This window comes from Dipodomys ordii, unplaced genomic scaffold (genome assembly GCF_000151885.1).
Source record: "Dipodomys ordii isolate 6190 unplaced genomic scaffold, Dord_2.0 Scaffold62, whole genome shotgun sequence".
NCBI classification, from domain to species: domain Eukaryota; kingdom Metazoa; phylum Chordata; class Mammalia; order Rodentia; family Heteromyidae; genus Dipodomys; species Dipodomys ordii.
This window is the reverse complement of record NW_012267278.1, coordinates 1,738,919-1,752,408: the sequence shown is the minus strand read 5'-3', so window position 1 is coordinate 1,752,408 and position 13,490 is coordinate 1,738,919. Positions and strand designations below refer to the sequence as shown.

At 41.1% G+C, this 13,490-nt stretch overlaps 1 protein-coding gene across 1 annotated transcript in view; it reads left to right on the top strand.

The window, feature by feature from the left end:
- Positions 1-13,490, top strand: part of Armc2 (armadillo repeat containing 2) — a 100,834-nt gene that overhangs the window by 31,816 nt on the left and 55,528 nt on the right. The window contains exons 6-8 of the mRNA XM_013022356.1: positions 1,629-1,705; positions 7,423-7,521; positions 11,830-12,005. Coding sequence (XP_012877810.1) covers positions 1,629-1,705; positions 7,423-7,521; positions 11,830-12,005 — 352 coding nt within the window. The remainder of the gene's footprint in view (positions 1-1,628; positions 1,706-7,422; positions 7,522-11,829; positions 12,006-13,490) is intronic.

Sequence of the window (13,490 nt, the reverse complement as noted above, 5' to 3'; positions counted from 1 at the left end):
TGCCACTTGTTAAAAATTAGCTTGCTTGACATTTTAGGCAGTTGTGTAGGGCAGATCTACACATCGAAAGAAAATTCTTCTTCCTAGTATTCTCAAGGAATAGGGGAATACTAAAACATTAACATCCTATTGATGTTTTAGTATTTTATCTTTTCAGAAGGTTGAGTTTTTTTTTTATACCTTTTCCTTCATGAGGATCCAGTCCCCACATTCTTTCTTTGGTTGGCTAGGTATATCTATCAGATCTGTTTTTCATTATGTATACCAATAAAGCAATTGTTTCAGAGAAGTAGATACTACTGTATCTTTTTATTTATATTTTTATTTGTTTATATTTTTATCTTTTTTAAAATCTTGTTATTTGCTTATGCTGGTACTGGGGGCTTGAGCTCAAGGCCTTTTACTCTCACTTGGCTTTACTACTGCTCAAAGCTAGCACTCTATCACTTGAGCCACAGCTCCAGTTCTGTCTTTGTGCTGCTTACTTGGAGCTAATAGTCTCATGGACTTTTCTGCACAAACTGGCTTTGAACTTTGATCCTCAGATCTCAGCCTCCTGAGTAGCTGGGATTACAGGCATGAGCCACCAGGTGCCTGACTTACTTTTCCATATTTTATAATAAGAGAAAATATCAGGTACATTAAAAGGGCATGTTAATGGGGGGAAAACAAACTTGGTGAATGTGCACTCTAGGACAGCGGCAAAGGGTGAGGGCCATGACATGTTCTGGGTTGCTGACTGCTCTCCAGTGAAGCAGGAACAGCGAGTGTAGGCCCAGGCCATTTGTGGGTGCACTTTTATGTGTGTGCACATATATATTACATCAGCAAAAAAGCCTTGTTGTAAAATTTGCACTCACATTCCTCCAGTGCTTTTTTAATCTTGGAATTTGATGCAGCTATTTATAACTAAGTACTTTTAAGTCTCAGCTCTAAGAGAAGTATCCACCCGAGAAAGGTGAACTATATCTGTAAAACCATAAGCATTAAGACCTGCTATTAGCCAGCACAACTCTTTATGTGGAGCACAAAATATTCGCCCACCCGGGACTGTTGGAATGTACCTTTAGGTTTTTTTTTTATTTTAACTTTTAAAATATTCCTAAGAAAATATTTTTTGGAAAAATAATAATTTAATTAAGTTTTAAAATGGAAACAGGACATTCTGTGATGTAGTGGAAAGAATGGGAAATTAAGAGACCTGAATTCCGAAACTGAGCCGGCTGTGTGACCTTGGGCATATCTGGAGATTCAGCACCGCCTCCTTCCCTCCTGACTGGAGAGGGGAGGTTAGCCTTCCCACCTCTCAGAGGCTGCTGGCCTGGCCTGAGATCTTCCACCAGGGCTCTTTCTTATTCTAACAGTGACCTCTTGTGGTCCATATCCTTAACCAATTCTGTTTTGCAAAGATTGGATTCTTGTTCTTTCTAGCAAACATAGTTCCTATATTGAAATGCCAATGAATTGTTTTCCCAAGATAAATCTCCATAGGAAACTAAAGGTTGATGAAAGCAAGATAACAGAGCATCAAACCTCATTTTAGAAACCATACCACACAGACATAATTTACAAAACTGCAGAAGCCCTGGTGTTTTGTGCTGCGTTACATGAATTCTGCTTTTTCCTAGGGAGCAAGGGAAGAGGCGCACAAGGGCTTCCTCATGCCCCAGCAGCTCAGACCTGAGCAGGTTGGAAATCAAAGCAGGTGAGGAGCTCCTGTTCCATCCACGTTCTCAAAACTCCATCTGCAGCATCTATATTGGTAGGAAAAACTTGTGCAGGAAGATGTCTGCTGTTGGCTGGCTTGTGAAAGAAAATTCCAGCAACTATGTCCAGCAGGGTCAAAGGTCAACAGTTACTTTGATCCGTTTTTTGTGATTTCATAACAGTCTTGCCATTAGCCAGCTCTGGTGCCTCAAATGTGGGTTGATGATGGTCTTAACAATTTTATAGAAATTATGTAGCAAAAGTATTCTGAAGGTTGCCAGACTTGACATTAACTAGCTCTAAGGTTCATCACCTGAGTTCAAAAACATTGCTCCTTAAATGAAACTCTATTAACTATAATAAGATAGTGTTTGGGGAGCTTAATACTGAAGAGTTGGGAAAAATACATAATAAGATAAACTATAGACTAGAAAAATGATACAAAATGTGTTCATACAACAAAATAAGGCAGGTAGAAAAATGAACAAAAGTGTGTTTGTAATATTGACTGTAATGACTAAAGACATAGATTTAAAAAAAGTTGCAAAGTCAAGGGCATAAATCCTGGGTTATGGATCTATATGGTAACCTGTGAAACCATGTAAAATCCCAAGTACCGCTGATTGAGAATAATGGTGATTCCCATGGGGTTATAGGGAAGTATGCAGAGAGCTTTATGTCTGCATTATTTTTTTATAATGAGGGGAACAACAAAAGTATGGCACAGTATGACTAATCAGGGTACACAAATATTTTTATATTCCTCAGATTTTTTCCTTTTTATGGTACAGATAATCTTTATGTTGAACGTTATGGGGCACATCTATAATCCCAGCACACCGGAGGCTGCGGCAGGAGAATCCTGAGGCCAGCTTGGGTTATGTAGCAAGACGTTGTCTTAACAACAACAATAATAATATAAAAGTAGTACTTGGTTAAATGTCTTTTAAAATATTAATAAAATGCTTTTTGTGACTATTAGGAATTCTTCTAATACTCAGGAAGAAGCTAATATTCTGATTTCCAAGACAGCATTTGTTGCTAAGGACATGGCATTTACATGCTAAAAACATCAGCCAATCCTATCATTGTGTCAGGCTTTTGTGTTCAGAACACAGAGCTGCAGTTAACAGATATAACCTCTTAGACAGCAAAACCTTCAAACACAGGCAGAATTTTTTTTTCTTGACTTACTCAATTTCCTGTTGAATCATAGTTTTTATATTTAGCAAACTGTAAATCATGATGAAAGTGCTTTCTAAAATATTGAGTTCTTCCCTGAGACCGAGACAAACCTTACTAGTGTGTGTGTGTGTGTGTGTGTGTGTGTGTGTGCATGCATGGATATGAATATGCATGCATGCATGCATACATGCAAGTATGAGAGACAGTATATGGAATGAAAGTGGGGTGCAGGAGGAGATTGCAAGGAGGAGATGTGTGGGGTGGAGGCAAAGAGGTAAAAAGCCATAGCCTGATACAACTTTGCAAAGGCCTGGCAGTGTTAAATCTGCTGTTTTGTGATACTGGCTCACCCCTCTACTACAAGGCTGCCTGAGGTCTACTCTTTCTGGACTGTCCCATTGTCTTGATAAACAGGTTGATGATCACAGCCTTTCCTGGCACTCTTTATCAAGGAACATATTACAGAAAAGATCAAAATAATTTGGGCCTAGTACCAGTGCTCACACTTACAATCTTAGGAGGCTGAGATCTTAGGATCAAGATTTAAAGTCAGCCCAGATAGGAAAGTCTGTGAGGCTTTGATCTCCAGTGAAGCAGCAAAAGGTGGGAAGTGGAGGTATGGCTTAAATAGTAGAGCACCAGCCTTGCGTAGAAAAGCTAAGGGGCAGCACCCAGACCCTGAGTTTAAATCCTGGTACCATCACACACACACACACACACACACACACACACACACACACACACACTCAATGATGATTTGGACTTTGGGGGCTAAAGTCAGTATTTCTAGTAAATTCAAGTGGGTCAAAGTATGTGTTGATTAAATTGATTATTATTGACCTGCTATCTTTTCCCTTTTGGCTTGCCTTGAGAAGTGTCGATTTTGTTTATATACTTTGAATTGGTTGGCTCCCTAGGAATATGAGCAACTATGCTTTTATAGTGCCTGAATATTCACATTTATTTTTAAAATACACACACACACACACACACACACACACACACATACCAAAGTTAAGGTAGAGTGATTAAAAATACTGATCCAAGAGACTGACAGAGTTGGGCTGTAATTTTCTTTCATCTGCAATCTGAAATCTCAGAGCTCTAGGGGTTGAAGTATCTTTCAGTTTTACTGAATGGCAATACCAGATCTGAGCTGATGGGAAACCAATCATTTGTTTTGTTAGCATGAATATTTACAAATATAAGGTGATAGGCTCTTCTCCCCAGAAGATTCTATTGGAGTGATATGTAATATGCCTGTTGTTTTTTTAATATAAAGTCCAGACATTGCTCCCAAAAGTTTTGAACAGAGGATTGTGAGCCTATGCTGATAGGAACTGATTTTGATCTGCAGAAGACTACTCACAATTCCTTCACGGTTTAATTACCGCTTCGTTGGCAAGTCCTTCCTACTTACCTTGGCTGTCCTAGTGCGCTTGCTTCCATGCTGGGTGTGGCTGGACACTCTTGGCACAGAGAAATCTGCTAAGAGGCAAGCCTAGACTTGCAACGGGGTGTGGCTGTCTCTAGAACACAGTGGGGAGGTGAAGCGGATTTGGGGTGAGTGTTGACCGGGAGGGAATCATACAGCTTCCCTGATTTTCCTGGGAAACAGCTGTGCTCTGTGCGTAGAACAGTTCTCATTTGATGGAATAGCAGCTCATCTCAGACATCTCTGAATTCAAGTGAATTTTTAATATGTGCCTTTATGGGTCTCGCTGCTATTTATACAGATAATTGAGAAGGGACTTTATGGGATTTCTTGTTGCAGAAATTTTATTTTAACTCTTAAGGAAATTCTCATATGGATATTTGGTAAGATACATGCACACATATTTTAATACCTGATGTTTTATTTTCCTCATCAAGAGTTTTGGAAGATACAGAGGAACACATAAAGAATTAACACCCCATAATCCCAATGCTTAAGATCATTGTTGATTCACTTGACCAAGGTCAAACAGCACAGCTGTGGTTCAGACCCAGACACTGCTCTTTCTTTTTTTTGGGGGGGGGAGGTCTGGTAGTGAGGCCTGAACTCTGGGCTTGGGCACTGTCCCTCAGCTCTTCAGCTGAAGGCTAGCGCTCTACCACTTGAGCCACAGCACCACTTCCGGCTTTTTTCTTTTTGCTTATGTGGTGCTGAGGAATCGAACCCAGAGCCTCAGGCATGCAAGGCAAGCGCTCTGCCACTGAGCCACCTTCCCAGCCCCCAGACACTGCTCTTAACAAGACTTCTTGGTCAAACTAAAAATATGCCGGGATGTGTGTGTGTGTGTGTGTGTGTGTGTGTGTGTGTGTGTGTGTCTGTGTCTGTGTGTGTGTCTGTATCTGTGTCTGTATGTCTGTGTGTGTAACTCTGTGGTTGCCCCTATGATTTCTAACATTGTCTGATGTTTTTGTGGTACCTGGTTCACTTTGAGAGGTGCTAGATTCTTCCCCCTAATAGAGACTAGTTGCCAGGCCAGGAGCTTCCAATGGATTTCAGAGATGGCTGAAGAACTGGAATTCACTTCTCACTGCTGAGGATCCTCTGCATATCAGCCAGTAGCGCCCACTGCAGAGGACATAGGCAGTGTTTGGGATCTTGGGTTTCTCCTGAGTGGTAACCATGACTAGGAGTTTATTGATTTACATTTCCCACATACTCGTTTGCTGGATTTGGTGTGGGCACAATATCTTAGAGATCTAATGCAAGAGTTTCAGGGCATTATAAACTCAGACAGATAACTCAATAGTCTGGATTTCACTTTCCTTGTCTGTAAAATGGGACAAGGTTATAAAAGTAGAATAGAGGCTGCAGCACCCAGTGGGTGCCATGCCTTGCAGCATTGCTCTGGAAGCTTCTTGCACCGGCAGCATGAACTTCTCATGTCACAGCTGTGGCACATTGTAGTTAGTGACCAGCCAGGGAAAAGGATTCCATGGATACTTGAGTGTTGTTAGATGCATGATCCCAGACACAGCATTTCACCTAGACCATGTCTTTTAGTTTTCACCTTGACCATATCTTCTAGTTTTCATAACCCTGAAGGCAAATGTTCTCATTTCTGTTTTGCTGATGAGGAAACCAGGGCTCAGAAAGAACCAGAGATTAGACCTCAGTCACACAATGCACCAGTGACAGAAAGGGGTGGGGGAAAACCCAGGCTTTTCCCCATACCTCATAGGAAATTACTTGCTTTGATGTTACAGGCCCAATATAATCTAGACTTTTTTGGTCATGAGGCTTGAACTCGTGCCTGGGTGCTGTCCCTGAGCTCTTCAGCTCAAGGAGAGAGCTCTACCACTTGAGCCATAGCACCAGTTCCAGTGTTTTGGTGGTTTATTGGAGATAAGAGTCTCATGAACTTTCCTGTGCAGGCTGGCTTTGAACTGCGATCCTCAGATCCTCCTGAGTAGTTAAAATAATAGGCGTGAGCCACCAGCCAGGGTCGGGCTAATCTAGACTTTTTATTTACTATAGAAAATAAGCTCTTTAGTCCTGAGTTCAAGCTTCAACACACACACACACACACACACACACACACACACACGGAAAGAAAAGAAACTTTTCATAGACCTCTGCCCTAACACAAGTTTTGTGTTGAAATCTTCCGAAAAGAAAAAAAAAAAATCCAAAGCTTACTATTGGAGTATCGCATGAAACAACAGACATAATACTAGGTCCATAAGAAGCAACTCTAAAATATTTTTAAGAGAACTTGATGCATTTTACCCAAATCAGGGACAAATAGCATGGATTAAAATTTATGCTTTACTGGCTGGAAAAACAAACAAGAAAAGAAGCTCTTTTTCCAGTCCTTTTAGAAGAAATTTCATTAAGTATTGAAAGTATCTGTCTAGGTGAGGTGGTTCATACCTGTAATCCCAGCTACACAAGAGGCAGAGCTCTAGAGGATTAACATTTGAGGTCTGCCTGGGCAAAAAGTTAGCCAGACCCCATCTGAACAAATTAATTGGGAACAACGTGTTGTGCCTGTGATCCCAGCCATGTGAGAAGTGTAGGTAAGACAATCTTGTTCATAGGCCATCTCTGGGCAAAACCTAAGACCTATCTGAAAAATAACTAAAGTGAAAGGACTGTGGTTGGTGCTCAGTGGTAGAATTCTGCCTAGCAAGCATGAGGTTCTGAATTCAAACACCAATATTGCCAAAATATAATATAAAAAATAAAGAGATGTTCAAAGTCTTTATTCTTTATATATCTGTAGTTTATCTGTACTATATTTTCGTGGAATATGTTTAAAAAACTCAAAACAGTTTATGTGACTGATGAACACAAAGCACTAGCATGTTTTAAAGTTCTAGTCTCTTTGCAACATCTGAGTTTTATTTGGGGTTGTTTGGCTAAAAGACTTGTAGCTATAATTAGAGTTAGTTAGGCTTGGGTGGAGGGTGCAGAAGGCCAGGTAAAATGTAACTGTTTACCTTGTTGATTTTAGAAATAAGTAGGAAAGGCCCTTGTCCATACCCACCGTCACTTCTCTTTCATTTCACTTTCTCTTCTCTGGGTTTCTTTCACAGTCTCAAAAGCCAATTTGAAAGAAAAGGATGAAGAAATAGAAGTTGATGAAATCTTTTGGAATACAAGGATTATGCCGATTTTGCATGAATTAGAAAAGGGTAAGAGAAGAGTTCTTATTTTAAATTAAAAAATCTGTGATTATTTGTATGTTCTCTATTAGCCTGATAGTTTTATTTTCCATTGAGTATCATGTGGACAGAATAAAAAACAAGTGAAGTTGCTAGATGCCAGTGAGTCATGATTGTAAGCTTAGCTACTCAGGTTAGCTACTGAGGTTTTGAGGATCTAAGAAAAAAAAAAGCCAGAAGTGGAGCTGTGGCTTAAGTGGTAGAGCACTAGCCTTAAGCAAAAGAAGTTTAGTGACAGTGCCCAGGCCCTGAGTTCCAGGACCTGTGAGCACATGTGTACACAATACACATACAATACACATACATACACATGTGCACGCGGACACACACACACACACACACACACACACACACACGCACATACCGAGAAGGCATCTATTTATTTACCCAGGAATAAGTATAATAAATGTTACATTATAGCTAGGTGCTGGAGGCTCATGCTTGTTATCCTAGCTACTCAGGAGGCTGAGAACTGAGGATTACAGTTCAAAGACAGCCCTGGAAGAAAAGTTCATGAGACTTTATCTTTAATTAACCACCAAAAAAAAAAAAAAGCCAGAAGTAGAGCTATGGCTTGACTGGTAACATGTCAGCTTTTAGTACAAAAAGTTAAGGAACAGTGCTCAGTCTCTTGAGTTCAAGTCCCACTGCCGGTACATATGCACAAAGTTAAATATTGCATATAAACCAAAAATTTTAGTGAATCAAGTTATACTTTGCACCCTGAGAACCACTTCTATGGTTCCCCTTATGACACACATTAATGATCTCTCCTTTTGTGGAGGAAGTGCTGCTTTCACCTCTCTAAGGAGACCATTCATATTCTAGAAAGTGGAAGCCGCAAACAGATCTCAAGGCAGACGCTGGAGGTTCACAGCTGTGCCCACAGTTTTCTTGATCTAGCTGGCAGCCTAGGAAGTGGCCTGGGGTGAAGGCCCTACATGGTTATGGGAAGCTGCTCAGAGAATGGCTTCCCACTCTCCTCCCTCTTTGTAGCTCTGAACATGAACCAGCTCAAGTCCCAGACCCAGGCCCCAACCCAGTGCTTGGTACCCTGGCACATAGTAACACCCCCCCCCACGCATGGGAAATGTTGCATGAATGCTGTGTAGATATGCAAACCAGTGGCAGGTATGGGCAGATGCCCTATGAGAAGGGCTGCCCCAAGTAGGCCAGGAGGTGTGCAGTAGCCCTGCTTCCTGAGTCTCCCAAGGGCTCATCCTTGGGGGCATCCTACTTCTGCTGGGCTGGGCTCAGAGTAATGCTGGAGTCCTGGACAGGATCTCTGGTCTTAGAACTGCTGCTAACGTGGTGTTGGCTGTGGGGAGTCACTACACTCTGTGTGCAGTAGTGTCTTCACCTGCCAGGCCACAGGCGGATGAGACTGGATCACCTGCAAAGTCTCTTGCATTCCCACATCCTAAGAGTATGGATGTGTCTACATTGTCCCCTTCTGTTAGTGTGCTGGGTGAGCTTTGGCTCTTTATCTAGGAAATGTGTGTCTTTCCAGTGCTCTTCCCATCTTGGACACCAAATAGAGAGGAGTTAGGGCCCTGTGGTGGGGTTTGGAACATGACTACATGTCCTTTCTTCCCAAATGACTTTAAGAAATACAGATGCTGGCAAGGCTGGATTACTTGGCACCATGGGATTAGGTGTAACTTCTTTTGACATAATTTTAGGCATACAAAAAAGTTGCAGAGTGGTTTCAAAAGAGTCTCCAATACCAATACCAATCCTAGTTTCTTACCATTCTTCTCTCCCTTTTCTCTTCCCCTCTCTTTCTGCCTCCTTCCCAGCCACATTGTCTTCTTTAAACCTTTTGAGAACAAGTTACTGATATGATGTTCATGGCCCTAAGTGCTTTGACCTGTGTTTTGTAGAAACAGGAGCATTTTCTTCCATGCCTGGAAATTATCATGCAAGATTAAATAAATCTTAATTAGATTTTTGCCAGTGACTTCTTTTAAAGTCACTCACTCTCTCTCTTTTCCCTGGTGGTACTGGTGTTTGAACTCAGGACCTCATACTTGCTCGTCAAGTATTCTACCACTTGAGCCATTTGTCTGAAGGCCCCCGTGGAGGTCCTTGATAGAACAACAAAATCCTGGGTCACAAGTTCCAATCATTTGTCACATCTCCTTCATGATCTTGATATGCTTGAAGAATTCAGGCCATTTATTGAACAAAGCAGCCCATTAACTGGTTTGTCTGGTGTTCTCTCACAGTGAGACCTGGACTAAGCCTTTGGGTCAGCATCTGCAAGAAGATTCTGAGTCCTTCTCAGTGCCTTGATGCTGACTAGTATCTTCCTGGAGATGTGAACTTTGATCTCTTGGGCCAGGTGGTATGTACCAGCCTCATCCTCTGTAACAGAGTTGCTCTTTTCCCCTTGATAATTACTAAGGAGCTTGTGAAGCAAAATTGCCCTGAGATTATATTATTCTCTATTATTCCTTAGACATTTTTTTGTGTGTGTATGTTCTGGTACTGAGAGGCTTGAACTCAGGGCCTGGATGCTTTCCTTTAGCTTTTTCACTCAAGACTGGTACTCTACCACTTGAACCACAGCTCTACTTCTGGCTTTTTGGAGGTTAATTGGAGATAAGAGTCTCATGGACTTTCCTGCCTGGTCTGGCTTCAAACTATGATCCTCAGAATTCAGCCTTCTGAGGAACTAGGATTACAGATGGGAGCCACTGGCTCCTGGCTTATTCCCCAAACTTTTATTGGCCCATTGAGAGCTTAGTATTGCCAAGTTATCTGTCAAGTCATACACACTTAAACCAATGATAAACTGGTATAGGTTTGTTTGACCCATAGTTTAAGTTTTGACCCTGGAGTCTTTCTCTTTTAATTTTAAGATAAAACAATCACTCTTGCATAGAGCCTAGTAAGCTGCAGACTCTTGTGAGGAAAAGTGGTAGAAAAATATCTTGAGGACCAATCACTGACTGCAACCACTGCCCGGCCCAGAGCCCAGGGACCTCGGACTTGTGAAGAAACTGCCAGTCACACAAGACCAAAACGACATAACCAAAGTGTTTCATACAATAGACTTCAGTCTTTTCCCTTTATTTGAGGTTGGTCTAAATCATTTCCCATCAATTCATTTATTTAAGTGTATAACTGAAAGGCATTGAAGGTTGCCTCACTATTGAGGTTTAAAATATTTGTCTTAGATGTTATTGTTGAACAGAGCTAAAAATGGCCTGACTCACTTCCCCCCGCAGGCATCACTTCCTCCATGTGGGCTTCTAAGAGCGCATTATGGTATTTATTTAAGATTGGTTTCCTAGTTTTAAATTGTGTGATGGAAATCTATCAGAGATAATATTTTTTTAAACAGGATACCTACCTTTTGACTTCTTTTATTCTCCTCATTCTCTTCTTTGTGTTCTTCCTGATCCATGCCTGCCTACTGTCATCATGACCACCCTTCAAATTTGCCCTCCTCACATTCATAACTATGAAAGAAAATGTCCTCCGTCTCCCCGTTTCCTAATGAAAACTTTCTTTTTGGGTTTGGAGACATTTTGAGCTTTCCACACAAAAAAGGGCCCTCTTTTTCCCACTGACAATTGTTCTCCTAGGGAGATTATGTTCATTGCTCAATATACTAAAAAATGAGTATGCATGAGGTTGTGTTATGGATTGTGTAGCAGTTCTGCCATATTTTGGGCTATTGATTCAAAGATAGTTAAGATAGGGTCCCCATTCCCTTAGCATGGCACAATTTGTGGGTACTGGGTACAAAGAACAGCACACACATTTACACCAGTATAGGGCAAATATTGGTGTTGAGTGTGGAATTATGTCTCTTTTCTTGAGGAGCCAAAACACAAAGAAAAATAGGAACGAAGGTAAGGAGAACATTCTAGACTAATGGAACTAGCGTTGAGATGAAGATGCAAATGTTAATATTTCTGTGAGACCATTATAGATCACGGGTGGAGGCGGATGGCAGCAACCAAAATAGGTGCAGGTCACATTCGTTAATATGCTCTGTGGGTTCAAGATACCTTAACTGCCTGATTAGTAAATAATCAATGTGGTAGGAGGTGGATCAAAGAGATGAAAAAAAAAACCCAAAACTAAGTAAATAGAAGTGATATGAAAAGGGAAAATAGTGTTCAGGAATTGAATGTCCAGGGAAATACTGGGTTGTTTTGTTTTTATTGTTATTGTTATGTTCTATTTTAACTTAAATTGTGTTTGACACACCCGGGAACTGGAACCTAAGGAGCAAGTGTTGCTTTGCTTTCTTTGCTCTGACAGAAGAAGACATTGGGACAGTGTGTGCTGCTTGTACACAGCTCCATCGTGTTTTAGAGGAAGGAAACCTGCTTGGACACAAGTTTAAGAGAAGAAGTATTCTGCTGAAGACATTGTACAAACTAGTAGATGTTGGCTCAGACTCACTCAGCCTTAAACTTGCCAAACTCATCCTAGCAGTAAGTTCTTTCTTTCTCTGGTCCAGTAGACCAAAGAACAGACATGTTTTGCTGAATGCTTTATCTGTATTTATTAAGGATTGGAAGTTCAGTATATTTGTTTAGAATCTTGAACAAAAATGGAAGGTGATAAACTAGCACCCCAGAATTTTACCTAGAGAGTTTTATGTAAAGAATTAAGGCTGAGTGCATAGAAAATATTCAGGTAAACTTATAAATGGATAGTGTGTGTGTGTGTGTGTGTGTGTGTGTGTGTGCGCATGTGCGCTTGCCTGCTGGTTCTGGGGTTTGAACTCAGGCCCTGGGCATTGTCCTTGAGCTTCTTTTTGCTCAAGGCTAATGCTCTACCCCTTGAACCACAGCTTCTACTTCTTGATTTCTTAGTAGTTTATTGGAGATAAAGAATCACACCCATGTTCCTGCCCAGGCTGAATTCAAACTGCAATTCTCAGATCTCAGCCTCCTGAGTAGCTGTGATTACCAGTGAGCAACCTGCTCCTAGTGATAGTAAGAAAGAAAAATAAAAGGCAAGAAAAGAAAGAAAAAAGCAACAACACTAAATCTACTCAGAACAGTTACTAAAGTGACTTGATTGGGGTCACAGGCTGAGATGGTACAGGCAAGGTCTCTGCCCTGTGGTTGGCTAGCTGCCAATTCTGTCATGTGATTAAAGAAATAACTTAATTTGGGTCACAGACACAAAGGCCAGGTGCTTTATGAACCAGTGTGAATGAGGAAACCAGCTGCATGTGGTCACAGGAAGGCCCAATAAAGTGTTAGAAGAAAAGGCCGGACACCAAATAAAAGTCTGTAGAAACTGCCTGGAACAAAATATCATTGTTTGAGTGGAACGCTTTGTTGTCACAGCCATAAACAGTTGGAACCAAGAGATAAGCCCTAATCATTATGGAATGTTCTAAGAGAGCCACAGAAACTAATGAATGAAGCTTTGTTTATGTGGTGTCATGAAAATCAAAGCTTTATGTTAGTGCTCCATAATTCATATCATAAAGCACACAGTGAAAGAGAGCGTTGGCATGCTTACTAATAGTGTAGTCAAAGTGTCCACTGTGTCTTATTTTTTTATAATGAAGCCTTTCATGAAACAGAATATACTAACAGCATAATCCATGCAATTTTGGGTGGAGGCTACATTCTTCCTCTTTAGCTGTTATCCTAAACTGTTCACATTCCCTTCTTAGAAATTGAGATCTATGATTCTTGAATACAAGATGTATTTGAAATACCAGCTTTTAGGCTGGGGGTGTAGTTCAGTGGTAGAGAGCTCACCTCAGGTGCATAAAGCCCTGGGTTCAATCCCCAGCACCACCAGAAAAAAATGATTTTACTTTCCTGGTGTAGCTAGCCACTCCAAGCAAGACCCTTGAGCTAGAGCTCAAGAATTGACTGTGCTTGGTGGATCTGATGCAACAAAGAGAAGTACAAGTTGTCATGTCCAAAACGAGCTTTACAACGTCGGTGCGG